This window comes from Mus caroli, chromosome 19, assembly GCF_900094665.2.
Source record: "Mus caroli chromosome 19, CAROLI_EIJ_v1.1, whole genome shotgun sequence".
NCBI classification, from domain to species: Eukaryota; Metazoa; Chordata; class Mammalia; order Rodentia; family Muridae; genus Mus; species Mus caroli.
This window is the reverse complement of record NC_034588.1, coordinates 53,309,940-53,324,949: the sequence shown is the minus strand read 5'-3', so window position 1 is coordinate 53,324,949 and position 15,010 is coordinate 53,309,940. Positions and strand designations below refer to the sequence as shown.

The 15,010-nt window shown below is 44.4% G+C and overlaps 1 protein-coding gene across 10 annotated transcripts in view; it reads right to left on the bottom strand.

Annotated features, from left to right (window-relative positions):
- Nucleotides 1–15,010, bottom strand: part of Tdrd1 (tudor domain containing 1) — a 47,313-nt gene that overhangs the window by 18,962 nt on the left and 13,341 nt on the right. For 6 of the 10 annotated variants that reach the window (XM_021152234.1, XM_021152233.1, XM_021152232.1 and 3 more), the window contains exons 6-17: nucleotides 13,325–13,388; nucleotides 12,352–12,459; nucleotides 11,949–12,131; nucleotides 11,381–11,524; nucleotides 10,744–10,915; nucleotides 9,707–9,793; nucleotides 6,425–6,592; nucleotides 6,203–6,310; nucleotides 5,128–5,298; nucleotides 3,601–3,843; nucleotides 3,132–3,269; nucleotides 320–430 (exon numbers count right to left, since the gene is read on the bottom strand). In XM_021152234.1, the coding sequence (XP_021007893.1) occupies nucleotides 320–430; nucleotides 3,132–3,269; nucleotides 3,601–3,843; nucleotides 5,128–5,298; nucleotides 6,203–6,310; nucleotides 6,425–6,592; nucleotides 9,707–9,793; nucleotides 10,744–10,915; nucleotides 11,381–11,524; nucleotides 11,949–12,131; nucleotides 12,352–12,459; nucleotides 13,325–13,388 (1,697 nt within the window). The remainder of the gene's footprint in view (nucleotides 1–319; nucleotides 431–3,131; nucleotides 3,270–3,600; nucleotides 3,844–5,127; nucleotides 5,299–6,202; nucleotides 6,311–6,424; nucleotides 6,593–9,706; nucleotides 9,794–10,743; nucleotides 10,916–11,380; nucleotides 11,525–11,948; nucleotides 12,132–12,351; nucleotides 12,460–13,324; nucleotides 13,389–15,010) is intronic. The other 4 variants (XM_021152239.1, XM_021152236.1, XM_021152237.1 and 1 more) reach the window with 3 other exon arrangements.

Here is a 15,010-nt window from a genome sequence, read left to right as displayed (position 1 = left end):
GTGGAAATGTAAGCTGAATAAACCTTTTCCTCCCCAACTGCTTCTTGGTCATGATGTTTGTGCAGGAATAGAAACACTGACTAATACACCATGTAACGAACAGCCCAAAGCTATCAGAAATGCTCCGTGGTATGGGACATGTAGCACTAAGGCCAGACATCATCACTTCAAGGCTCCTTAGGGAGAAGGCATCATAAAAGTTCCTCTCATTTTGATTATGAAAACGTGCTTAAAACGGGAAGAAGAAATGCACTGGAACAAGGTCTGAGTGTTAGAGACAAGAAGATCCACACAGTCACTGACACCAAGTCAAACTTACCTGAAAAAAAGGCACAGCAAGGCCGCCCTATCTCTGCCTTAAAGCCATTGGGCGGCTTTTGTGCACAGTAGTCTGCTAAGGACTGATTCAAGTCATCAAGCTTCTTTAAGGCTGAAAACACAACACAGAGAACGTAGACTGTTAGAGATAACCATTAACCACCCTTGCCTTCTAATGTCAGAGAACATTTTCCACCATGAACATCTCAAGTATGCCCCAAACACCTGATAACTACACCACATGCTGTTTCCTTCACAAAATTCCTCAGGCAATACAGCAATATTCAGTTAAATTCCTAATAAACTGAAAACCAGTGACTTCTTGGGCACAATATAGCTTGGCAGTACCATCTGTATGCCACCACAAGGTTTGAACGTCAACTTCATACAAACCCATGAAGTTAATACTGCCCTAAAAAGTAAATGTAATTACTAAATGCTAAGTTTAGTTACTGCTCTGATGGAAGTTCTGTAGGCAAATCTGCAGCACAATACACTGAGAGGAAGGTGAGGCTGTCTCTAATGGAAGACTGTACAGAACCACAAGCAGCCAGCAATCTCCTAGCGGGAAGCAGAGACGGACAGCAAGCTACTGAGGACAAACAGCAAAGACACAAATGGCTTCGGCGTCTACAGAATAGGGACCCAAGCAGCTATACAAGCCAGAGGCAAGCAAGCTCCTCTGAATTATGGCAAAGGCTGCCACAGAAACAGGCATTCTAATGAAAGATCACCTTCCACTTTCAGATGAGCAAGGGCACTCAGAGAAATGGATAACACAAGCATGCAAGAGCATGGGAGTCTCTGCTTAGCTTCACATGGGACGCCTGGACTTTCCAAAGCACAGTCACCCACTGACATATCACTGTGACTGCAGTTTGTCCCAAGGATGTGATTTAGGGCTGGAGACATGGCTCAGTGGTTAGGATCCACTGAGGACCCACATCAGTTCCTAGCGCCCAGCGCTCACAACCATCTGTAACTCCTGCTGGTCCCCTCTTGTGGTCCACATAGGCACTGCATGTATGTAGTGCACAGCATGCAGGCAAATGCCCACACAAGTTTTAAAAAGGAACAGTATCAGAGTAAACTCAGAATATTAGGTCTGGAACCTCTATTGTCACCTCTGTTAAACTAAGATAAAACCACACAGATGGCAACAATGTAGCTACAAAAAATAACAGCCCTGAGACTGCTGGTTATCCTGCACTGTAGCCTAGAACAGAAAAGGACAGCAACTGGACCCTAACACAACCTAGCGCTGGTCTCCCAGGTTAGCCACACAGAAGCTCGGTGAGGGGTGTGCAGAACTCACCACACCACCTACGCAAATACAAAGTGTATACATTAAAAGCATAGTAAGAAAGGAATAAAAAGCGTGAAAGTTATGTACATAAAAGGAACACATATCAGGCTGCTTCTGCCTCTGAAAAAAAAGAACTGAGGACCATGAGGAGAGGGGTGGGGTGTCTTGATTTCCACTAAACTCTGGTAGTGTTAAGTTTTGTACCATATGCTTGGCAGTCACCTATGAAAGTAAATAAAAGGAAATTTTAAGTTGTGATTATTTTTAGGTTTATTTATTTTTAAGTTATGTGAATGAGTGTTCTGCTGCATGTGCATACACCATGCGAATGCCTGGTGCCAACGGAAGGTAGGAGAGGGCATCAAATTCCAATGCCCTGGAACTGGAGTTCAGATGGTTGTGAGTTACAATGCGGAGACTTAGACCCAAACCTGGGTCCTCTGTAGAAGCAGCAAGTATCTTAACCACCAAGCATCTCTCCAGCACCTTGAGTTTTGTTCTACATGACATAGTAGTCCATCTCCCAGGTGATTCTAAATGAAGACACCATGCATCTCAGAACTTGAGAGTCAGACAAGGACTTACTTATCTAGTCTAAGGTATTAATTTGGCAGAAAAAAATGGATCTAGAAAAGTTAAACTCAATAATGCTCATTCAACTTTTACAGTGCAAAAAATATAAAGTGTGAGAAGTAGGACAGATAGAAATCTCCAAGTGACAGTTGTCAGAATCATGGGGAATGAGAAAAAAGGTAGGCTGGTACTGATGCCTCAGCAGGGACACTAGGATGAGACAATGTTCACAGTAGCATCTTTGCAAAGCTAGCCACGAGCCGAGCGCAAGACCAAACAGATTTAAAAACTGCTGTTCACTTATACAATGGGATATTATGCAACAACAGCAAAACAAGCTCCAAGTACCTGTAACAATGTTAAGAAATAGTAACCAAGGCAAAGCTAAAAGTATACATTGTATAGTTTTGTTTCCTATGAGGTTCAAAACCAAGGACAATCAAATGCAGCCAGACTCCACTTCCTTCTGAAGGAGGTGGCATGGGTAAGGCCAGGCGAAGGAGCACAGGAGCATTCTGGGAGCCTGGAACATTGGTTCTTCCTGATAAGCTGTCTCCCAGAGTGGGTCTGTGACAATCATTACCCTGCACTCCTCCATTACCCTGCACTCCTCCATTGTGTGACCTCCATTACCCTGCACTCCTTTCCCCCCCCCCACTTATTCACTTTACACTGTCCCCTCCCAGTGACCCCTACACTGCACTCTTGATACAGCATTTGGTTTCTATAAATGTAACAGTCCATCAGATCAACAGACAGACTTAATTTCCAACAATGATGTTAGGTGATATGCCGTGATATCTAAAATGGCCATAAGGCAATAACGGAAACTAAGTGCCATCAAGTCCCTCTGTGCCTGGCTGCTTGCAAAGAGCTCGTGTCACACGGTAACTACCACACACTCCAGAACCAACAACTCATCAAGCCAGCTTACCGTCGTCTTTAAGAAAGTGGCAGTAGAACTCCCCGGGACTGTACATCATGCAGACCACCACATCCACTGTCTCGTCAACAGTGAACTCCACCCACGTCCACTCCAACGCCTCTGCTGGTCCTTCTATGGCCAAGGGAACTGTGAAAATAACTGAATGTTTTTCACAGGGAGGAGACAGTTTGTGAGGGGAGGGCTGTCACTGGCAGGGCTGTGGAGGATCTAGGACAGCTCAATTTCCACTGACATTCTGGTGTCTTTATAGGAAAGTGAACCTACCATTGAGGATTGCAATTAAGCTGGTCATTGAGGGTCATCCATCTCTGACTAATCAAACTTCCAACACCCCGAGGTTTGCATGGTGGGAGGTGTACTTATGTGACTGTTCAGTTAGCAAGGGAAAGAGGCACCCACACACCAGCTCCCCTGAAGCCCTGGCCCATGCATGCACTCTTGGGCTCAGCCTACTTACCACTGGCTGTGTGCATACTGCTGCCTTTATCTGCCACTACGTCCTTTTCTTCGATGGCAAAGCCCGAGTCTATGAGAGCTTTAGAAGTGCTGATGTGAGGAGTCACCGACTTGTCGATGAGCTCCACCAGGGCCCTGGTCCCCAGCATGCCCACCACTCTCACTGTGACCATCCTGTTCTGTACCATCTCTTTCATGACACACACAGCTTCTGGAGTCCAAATTCCTAATGATGGCTTCACGCCTAACCAACAATCGTTAAAAGGATATTAAAATAATTCCTAAAACAAGCATTACACATTCAACTTCATTTCCTCAAAAACAATAAAGGTTTCCTCAGAAACAAATCTATGCCAAACACTGGAACCAAAATGTCCCATCTGAGCAGCAAGATTGTATAAACATGAAAAATAGCCACATTAAAAATACTTCTGGACCTCAATGTAAAACAAACAAACAAACAAACAAACAAACATAACCACCTTAAATCCATTGATAGAAAATGTCCAGAAAGCCAAATCTATAGAGAAACATTAGTCATTTCCTGGAACAGGCTGACCTGTAAAACATACATGAGCTTCTAAGCTATGATGGGGTGTCCTCAGACACATGAGCTTCTAAGCTATGATGTCCTCAGACAGGTGCTGGTTAGCATGTACAACCTACTTAAGTTTACTAAAAGAATAAAAATAAACAAACAAAAAACATCCTGAATTCTGTACCTAAAACAAGAACTCCTACAATGTCTAAATTATAGCTCAATAACGTGACTAATCAGAAAGGTATAAACAATCCAGGAAGGAATACCGGCTTTACATATTAATGTGAAGTTTTGTGGGGTTTTCTTTTGTTTTTCATAAATACAAATCAATATTGCCAATAATTCAAAGGCATAGACTAAAGTCAGTATAGAAACTAAAGCTGAAGCAGCCTAGCCCCGTTCCTCGCCCCCCCCCCCCCGCCCAAAAAGAACAAAGCTCAGATTCTCCCAGGGAAGGGAATGATGAGATGTGGAAAAGTCCACAGGCGAGTGCTACTTCAGTGTCTCTTGAGTTTAGTGTGTAACAGGACTTACTCTCGCCTGAGGGAGTGCACAAGTGAGCTCAACCCCTTCCACAAAAGAGGAGACAGTATGTCCCACAGATAGAACAAGACACATAGTCATGGCACCTCATCACCCGGGGAGCGTACCCTATGGAGGTCACTCTGCAGTACTGTCTTGCAATGCATCCAAGGAAAACTTGGAAAGAATACACATGCAGTCCAAATAATTAACAGAACACCAGTGTCAACACTCTGAACTGTCTGACATCAGATACAACCTGCAATAATGGTACAACTGCAGACCTCACTGAAGACGATTTATCAATGCAGGAAGAAGCCCGAGATGCTATGGATAAGGCACCTGCACAGTTTGACCTTGGGGCTCTCACTGCTCCAACACGCAGGTGTCTGCACCACATGTATGCTCACATGTCCATTCTCATGTTGTGATATCTGAAAATGAGAGGACCACAGCATTCCATACCTGCCAGCACACAATTTAGAGCTTGCATCGGCAAATCCAACAACTTTGGAATTATGGGACAAAGTCTTTTCAAACTGAGAATCTCAAAGTTCCCATAATCGACATATCCAACCAGGACAGATTCTTCAGAAACATAGGCCAGAACCGAGGCGCGGTACCACTGATCATCCTCTGCAACAAGGAGAAAGGGGTCTCAGAGACTCTATGGCCTGCAGAAGTGCTCCCCAACTGGAGATGGCTATATGTACATTCTGCCACAATGCCAAGTACTCAGCAGGCGTGCTCACTAAAGACTACCAGAAGCCTCACCTTCCCAAAGCAGGACCACTGTACTTAGCTTAGTAACTGCTTTGCTTACAGCCCTGCCCCCCAACAACCAAATACCTGATAAAGAACTCAAAGGAAAAAAGACCGATTTTGCTCATGGGGTCAGGTTGGGGCCCCGTGGGGCAGAGAGGTCACTCTCTGGTGTGAGATCTAATCAAGCTGACAATGAAGATTAAGCACCATGCCACAGCACATCATGTAAGTATGAATTTATATGACTTGTTTCTCCAACAGATAGACAGTAGGTAGCTCAGCAGGGGTGAGAGCATGTTCTAACCACACGATTCTCCACGGTCCATTGATTATTTGCTAAGGTACCAGGAAGGCTAGTTCTAGAACAGTGGGCTACATAATTACAGAAGTGAAGGCACTGGTGGGTTCTGAGCTGCTGGGCTCTTGAGTGAGCAGGCAGGGCAGCCCTTGAGGCAACAGTCACACAACTAGGCTTCCACAAAGCAAAACTTGTGGAGTGACAGAGGCCTCAAACAAAGCTCACAAAGAAGGGAGTGCCAGGTTCTAGAGACCACACTCCTGTCAGGGTCCATCTCCATATAACAGTAAGGGACCAACAGAAACCGTACATGCAGGCTCGTGACGTGGGAAGCATACACCACACTGCTTTGATCTAGTTTGACTGGACTTGTTTAGGACATCACTGGTGCATGTTATCATTCAAGGCCAAGTGGGGCTAATCGGTGTGAATCAAAGATTTGGGGCTTTACCCAATTGTATGTAAAACCATTCTCACCTGAGAACTGAGCACAGCACACATCCCCAATGGTTGGATAAAAGTCAGAGCGTGGAATCACATGGCCACAGTATTCACTGAGGGATTCCTGAAGCTCCGCAAGCTTGTCTGTGGACACAAAGCATACCTCAGACACAGAAATGTCGTTTCTTGTCTTCAGGGGGGCACGCTGAGTCTCAGGGAACACTTTGGCGACACAACAAACTAAGAAAATGGACTCACGGCCGCTCTGCAACTGCTGACAAAAGAAGTCCTCTGGTGTCTGGATGTGGGCAACCACGCCACAGAACTCATCACCCACATTCAAAGTCAGCACTTTGGGGATCAGGGCATTTCTGTCTGTCACAATCTTGTTCTCAGCTGTCACTCTTCCAACGTCCTCCAATGCACCTTGTCAGAAAACACAAAGACCTTGGCATCACGGAAAGAAACAAAACAGTACCAAAGTATGGAGAAAACTAGGGAACTTGAATGTTTGAAGGCCCAAAGACTGAGTGGGCAACAGTCCGTGATGGAATCAGGTACCTGGGTGCTGGACCTTCAGAAAGGGAATTCTGCATCACCAAAGAAGGAAACCACAGCATCAACAAAACCAGATCTAACCGCAGAGTCAGATCTAACCGCAGAGTCAGATCTAACCTCAGAGTCAGATCTAACCACAGAGCAGATCTAACCACCGAGTCAGATCTAACCACCGAGTCAGATCTAACAGCAGAGTCAGATCTAACCACAGAGTCAGATCTAACCGCAGAGTCAGATCTAACCTCAGAGTCAGATATAACCACAGAGCAGATCTAACCACAGAGCAGATCTAACCACCGAGTCAGATCTAACCACCGAGTCAGATCTAACCACAGAGCAGATCTAACCACCGAGTCAGATCTAACCACCGAGTCAGATCTAACCGCAGAGCAGATCTAACTACAGAACCAGATCTAACTACAGAACCAGATCTAACTACAGAACCAGATCTAACTACAGAATCAGATCTAACTACAGAATCAGATCTAACTACAGAACCAGATCTAACTACAGAACCAGATCTAACTACAGAACCAGATCTAACTACAGAACCAGATCTAACTACAATGCTCTCTCATAAAATATTTGGCCTCTAAGGAACCAAGAAAAATACAACTTAGAGTTGATCCTATGGAAGAGACACAGAGCAGAGCCTACTTCACAGTGAAATGTAACCCTACAGAAAGTCATTTGCTACAATGATATACTCAATTTAATGAAAATTACACTTAAAATGCATTTGTTGGTTCAAATGAGGAAGATGTAACGTAAGTACCACATGGCTCAGAGCTGACAGAATCTGAAGGACTTTGAACACCACAAAAAAATAACTCAGACTGCAAGATAGCTCCGAGGACTGAAAGTAAAATGGATGGCGTACAAGACTGCCACATCTTTAAGGGTGGGAGTTTCAGGAGGAGACAAGCCAGCAAGCTATCAACTATCAGGAGTCTGCAAAACAAACAGCTACCTCACAGGAACCAGGAAGAAGACATTGTGCAGATAAAGACCAAGGTCAGGGTCACTGTTTTAACTCAGACACAGAAAGCAGCAGATAACAGAGCTACACAAGGAATCTCACCACAGACCTATGCCGTCTCACTCTAGACCGACAAGCTGAACGCCTACTGGATGGATTCTGACACGAAAGCAACTGGGAAGGAGCTGATGAAGTAGTCTGTGCTCTTCTGAGTCTCACATCTTCAAGTGTGATAGGCACTTGGAGTCCTTCTACGGGAAGGACAGAGGCACCCACCACAGCAGGGTCTGTTAGCAGGGAGAGACGGTGTCTCCGTTAGGGTTTCTACTGCTGTCAAGAGTACAAAGCAACTCTGACAAAGGACTGACTGGGGGTTTGCTTAGTTTCAGAGGGTTAGCCCATTATCATCATGGGCAGGGGCATGGTGGGAGCATGGTGGCACTCTACATGCTAGGGAAGCAGAGAGCTACATCCTGATCTACAGGCACAAAGAGAATGCCTGCTCCTGGTCCAGGCTTTTGAAGCCTCCAAGCCTTACCTCCAGTCAGACACTTCCTCCAACAAGGCCACGCCTCCTCATCCTTCTACTCTTTTCCAATGGAGTCACTCCTGGTGTTTAAGCACTCACACATATGAGCCTCTGGGGGGCCATTTTCATTCAACCCACCATGGGCAGGGTATAAAGGTGTCTCAGCCAGGTCTAGGGACAGCACAGCAGGTTCAGGTCTGTTAGGCTTGAGGCCAGACTGTGCAGGACAGTTAGCAACCTTCCATTCCTTTCTCATCTCTATCTTTAACAGGCATCACTAAGCTCCGGGAAGGTACTTGCAGCCTGCCCTGTTCACACTTTCTATGCTTCCCCCCCCCCCTGTACCTTTTCCTCAAGCTCACATCCATCATACCTCAGTTCCCGTCTCACAGGCCCCTTTGCAGGGGAGTTTTCTCTCCCCCACCCAAACCTTTCTGGGTGGACCACAAAATTCCCTCCATACCACCTTTATATACCTCCAGAGAACCTTAGCAGAGTGGACAGACCTCTCTGGGCCCTCCTGCTTCTCGCTGCCGGGAGCCCCAACGTGTCCGAGTTACTGAAGAGTGACTCCCTTAAACAGAAGCCCTTGCCGCTCTGGTGCTCTTTCTAGCTTTCTTGTCACGGGCCCAGGTTTACTTCATTCTATTTCCTTACTCTGTACCATCAGCATTTATTCCTAAGCACGACAACTTCTAGACGATCATTTGATCATTTGTTTAGTTTTCTTCTGTAGGGGGTAAATACTCAATGTTTCTCATCAAGATTTCTGTTCTAGGGAATGAGGGCCAGCGCCATAGGACTCAGGCTGGAGACAAAAGATAACCACAGAGGGCTGTCCCCACTGTCATAAGTAGAAGAGACAGAGGTAAGAAAAGATGGAAGGAGGGAAGTAAAAGATATAAGCAAGCATATTTGGGAGGAATGCCAACAATGACTTGGCAACCAAGTAAACAGGTACAGGATAGGGGGCCAGAGGAGATGGCAGATTCAGGGCAGTCCAGTCTGTCTTTGGGGTGAATACTCATCAACATGGTATCACCTCTACCCTGGACAAAAGACAGTGTCTACACTGTCTACATTCAAAGAACAAAGTAAAAGAGGAACAGACCATAAAAGCAAAGTAAATGCAAGATGCTCACGGTGGTTCTAATTCCCTTGTTAAACTTGAGGTAAACATGCACACATGCATGAACACGCAGTAAAAAACTACTGTCCAACCACAACAGAATTTCAGAGAACTCCTTGCTACTGGTAAAAACCCAGGTCTGGAACCAACCACACTAAGGCAGCATGCACTGGAATGCCCTCAAGCTAAAGTGTCCCTTTATGAGAGCCTATTAGGACTCATCTGCAAAACAGACTCAGAGGAGACAGGAGGGAAGGCTGAGGTTAGAAAGTGTGTTTCTAAGTGAGCACTCCCCTTTTTTATGCAGTGGCCCTGACATGGGTCAGTGTGAGCCTGTGTACTCACTGTGGTCCATACTCCGCTCCGTGGAGCTCTGCTCACTGGGTTTCACTCCATACCCCATTTCCACCAGCACATGGTCCAGCTGCTTTCCTAAAAGGTGATTCAGAAAATATATCTCTACGGAGACACTACTTAAAGCATCACAGGCAAAGAAAAAGAAACAAGTCAGCCATGTGTCCCAGACATTATAGGGACACATGGCTAGGCTTTGCTTCAGCAGGCCAATTATTACAGGCAAAATAATACCCAAAAAAACATACTTTTTAAAATTTAAACAAAATTTCCAATCACTTGACTAAAAAGTTCACTAAAAGATTCATCTTCAAAATTCCAAATAATAGAAAACTCAGCTATCACTTCCAAAGCACATTTAAATTAACCAGTTTATCCAAAGAAATCCGTTAAAGGCACAGGATTACATGCCTAAAACAGAGCGGCCATCGCTGACATAAACTCACATCCCAAAGCTGAAGCTGCAACATGAAACACATATGTCAAAGGAACAAGAATAGATTTCATACTACATTTCCACGTATAAGCTCCTGTTCTACCACGTCACCCACGATGTCCTTTCTATGAGAGAAAAGGCGCAGTGTCTTGGAATCCGAGGCCGTGAGTAATTCAGTCTGAGGAGTCACTTTTCCAACAGATAGTAAACCACTGAGGAAGGACAGATCCCCGACTGCGTCTGCTCCTCACCTGAACACTAATGCTAATGCTATGCACATCCATGAGGCTGCTGCAGGAAATGCACGGGGTCAACAGGTCACAGACACTCAGTCTCCTCTTGTAAAGCTGCAGAGCTCACAGCAGCCATTACGAGGGCAGTAAAAGGATAATAACGTAGTTGCCTCTTATTGGCCGCATCTGGCCTGCTAAACCATCTGATTGCACAGTGTGGACGAACAGCTAATTCAAAGCCCCATTTCTGCACAATGGGAATGACTCTACCCCGGGCACTTGGCTCACTCCATGGTTCTGGTGCTCCCGGAGAAACAGATGGGAACTAGGAAAGGTGAAAGGGAAGACTCACATCTTACCTGAGCTCTGAAGAACAAGGTCAACGGCACAGGTGAGTACCTCCTCCTCTAAGATGTCCATGACCTTGACAGAGCAGAACTGCTCAAACAGAAGGGCCTTAACAGCTGCAACACATCCTTCACTCCACTCGCCCGCGGTGGGAATGACGCCTGACACACAGCACTTTATGGCCTGAAAGATTTTGTACAAGTTACTTACAGGAATGAAAAAAAATGAAAATTTTAATTAATTATTTAAAGAGAGTTTTTAAAAGAATGTATTTCATGATGAAAATGATCATCAAAAGCTGTCAGTCCTAACCAGATACAACATCTTAAGTGTGCTTATATCACCCTCTTTGATGCTTTTGCCGCAATGCTAACTGTTGGTAACTGAAGCTTCAGAACGAGATATTAGATACAAATTTTACCTTTACATCAATTCTGACTTCTTTACAATATTATATAAATACAGAAATGACTGATTTTTATAGAGCCAGCAAGATGTGCCTGAAAAAGCTACTTACTCACAAGGGATGCTACTTAGTTAGAGACGGACAACAGGAGAGCCAGCCCCAGGGTATCCATCCCCACTGGCCGTGAGTGACCCAGGAGGACAGCGGGGACGCTGACAGGGGTTCACAGAGAAGGGACTCACGGAAGGAGGAAACAAGTCAAGGCCTCTGCTCAGCGGGTGAACGCTGTCTATCGGGATCATCTCCTCGTTCCCATAGTCAATGTACAAGACGTGGGCCTTCCTCTGCAGCACATCCACGGCTTGTACTATGGCTCTGTTCCAGGTCTACGAAGGAAATGTGCAGCACTCTGCTTTAAACACAGCTCACAATCCTAGCAAACAAAGGCTCCTGTTTCTTCCAGAGGCACCCAAAAACTCACCACCATTTTGATGAGAAGTCCCTGAAATGGTCCAATTAGGACCTCTTCAGATGTTCTAGCACTCTGAAATTACTCTAGCCCAGGTGACAATCATACTCAGCTACACACACAGAGCCACTCTGAAGGCCAGCAAGCAGTGTGTACACAGCCACTCAGGACTGAGGCAGCAGAGCCTGGTGGGCCAGTGCAGGAGGGAGTATGCCTAGGGTGACCTGAGTTTGCCCCAAGACAGGTGATGGCAGCTCTAATAGCTCCGTTGTCATGAGCTGGCCCCAGTGAGGTAAGCTGAAGCATTCTATTAAACAATTCATCAGTGAGTGGTTAGTTACCTGATCAACCGTGTACTTGGCAACACAAACTTCCCCCTTAACAGGAAGATAACCATCTTCAGGCACCACATTTGCATATGTCTCCTTCAAGCTCGTGGAGAGTTGGTTCATGTTTTCTAGAACGTCTGAAGAATACAACTGGACATAAAAGTTACTCGGGTGCTTGAACTCAGTAACTGTACCCTTTCAAAGACAAAAAAAGAAAAGAGAGAGAGAGAGATCGAAAGCATAAGTTTCTTGAATTCTATACTAAGATAGAGAAAAGCAGTGCATGGTTTCAGTCTTACTGATGTAATCAGATCTCATCCATGCCTAGGGACACTGTAAGCTCAATGCAAGTACAACAAACCAAGAATGACCCCCAGCAGTTCTTTAGATCTCTCATGTGAAGCAAATCCAGTACCTTTATCTCCATGGTTTTCTTGAGTTGGAGACTTCTCAAATCAGAGAACATTACTCTCTCAGCACCCGCTGTTATTTCTTTAGTAACTCCCGGGGGACAGTCAACCTGCTTGGAATAAGCACACACAGCCTTGACACAGCCTGGCTCCCACTGGAGCCGTGGTCACAAAGTCTCACTCTTACACACCAGTCACAAACCACAGGAGCTGGGAGGCTCTGAGGCTACTTTCTACAGGCAGGGGACACAGCGCGGGGTCCAGAGCAGGGACGTGGGCGGCAGGAGGTAACCTCCAGGTAGTTACACAGATGAATCCATTCACTTTCATGAATTTTTGTTTTATTTTTTGAGATACTCTCACTCTGCAATGCAGGCTGGCCTGAAACTAGGTAGCCTGGGCTAGTCTAGAACTCAAAGCTATCGACTGCCTCAGCCTCTCAAATGCTAGGTTTGCAGGCATGAGTCACTCTACCAGGCAACATTTAAAAGTTCAGATGTTTACCTGTTAGTGTTTTATAAGCATAGATACTGTAGTGAGGATTTTTTTCAGTAGAAGGTACTACCAGCCACAGAAAAGTAAGAATTTTCTGTGAATGCCAATTGAACACAGTGGTATTATGAATGCTTTGGCCCAAATAGTTACCTACATGGAAGAGAGCTAACAGAAAGCAATGCCTGAGAGACAGGCCTAGGATGGAGACCCCAGATGGAGAGACTGTGCTAGTGGGGCTGCAAAGCAAAGGCTCTGTAATAGTCCACATTACTTCAAACAGAAACACAGCTGGCTCAAGGACATTTTGGGGAAAGATTGGAAATAATTCCCTAAAGCCCCAAGCAGGCACACTATGCCACCCACCCCACCACTGTGGAACTAAAGGGGTTTTGCTTAGTTTATAAATACAGACATGATGTATTAGTTCAAAATATCTTTATAAAGGACATTTAAAATTTACTTTAATGCCAAAAAAGATCCTACCTCACTCTTCACTTCAATGGCCTTTGTTTCAAATGGTGATTTATTATCTTCAAGCTTGTTCAAACTGTAACAAAACAAGTGATTATAATACTCACAGTACAAAGAAACTTAAGAGGGGCATCACAAATCTCAGTCTCTTTAAATTCTCAATCAACAAAACTTAGAAGGGAAAAATCTTGTGGAGAACAGTAGCCCTGACTTGCCATGAGCTATGGGGGTATGCCGTGTATGTCCTCAAAAGCCTCAATATGAAGCCTAAAATAGCCCACGTCTCAGTATCTGCCAGAGCCATCTAGGAGAAGCTAAAAACTAGCAGGTGATCTTCCTGAGATGGTTCTGCCATGGACAAAAATCTATGACGGATTTGCTTCTCTAGGCAAGGCCGAGAAGATTATATCTGAAGAAAGATTGCTGCTATTAATATGCTTTTCCTGTTATTATCAAATATGTAACAATCACTAGGTACTGAGCCACCCTTTTTAGTAGATTTCTGTAGACCTAAGACGATGCACTGTCTTGTAGTGATGCTATATAGACAAACAGATAATGATTCTATAGAAATTCTGATTTGATTCAAATAGTTTTAGGAAGAAAGTTTTTAGACATGGCCTTAGTTGCTAGAAAGATGTAATAAAGTTAGAATCAAGAATAGAATGTGCCCACTCCTCAGACTAGTAAGTAAAGGCTGCATAAGAAGGAATACAATGAGGTTTCGTAACCATACTAAAAAAAGAAATAGACTTGGGACAATTTTGTGTTCAAGGAAAAACATTTAAGTCAAAGGATAAAGCCCCAAGTATGCACTATGTTAAGGCAAGGCCATGTATGTAAAAACTGTTGCTTTGAACTTGTAATGAGCATATAGAATGAAACACGGCTTTGAACTTAACAACCATATCGTTCTGTAATTCCCATTTTGTATAACAAAATTTTATTTCTGAGGTAATTTTCTAAAGAACTTGTTGTCTAAGAAGGTATAAAAGACCAGAGAAAATAAAGTTGTTGGTTGAATGGTTTGGCTTAGAGGGCTTTGCCCCATCCATCCATCCATCCATCCATCCAAATGTCTATGTCTGTTTGTCTATATGTTTGTGTATGTATGTAAGCGTGCATGAATACTTGTGGAGTTGATTGTGACAGCAGTCAGGCCTGGCCAGAGTATGAACGTTTAAATGTGTATGTGTGTGTGCATATTTGCCTGTATAAAGCTTCTTAATTCTCTTCCTTTCATTCCTCTCTGGTTCACAAAAAGTTATTAATCCAGCTTAGCCATGGAGGCTTCTGGCTGAGTCATCAGAGAAGGTAGCACCATCAATAAAACCTTCGACTTCATCCCCTGCTGCTAAATAGTATGCGTTAATGACCAGAAGTTAGCACTTTTAAAGCGTGAGTTAATAAAGAGTTAAGTTTTAGCACTTAATGAAGTACAGAACAGTAAAAAAGACTTAAGTTTCCCTAGTGCTTATTTAAACACAGAGTATTATAATGTTTAAAAAATACACAGAGCTAAAGAGAAAAGCAGCCAGCAATTTTTAACCATAGAATAAGCAAGCAAGTTTTCAGAATCTTGTGGAAGTTATCAGCAAGCATTCAGCATAGCTAGAGAGCCAGAAGGCCGGAGGCCATCCCTCTTTAATGCCATGTCCAACGCTGTGTCCCACTTCAAGGCCATTCCAGGCTGGATAG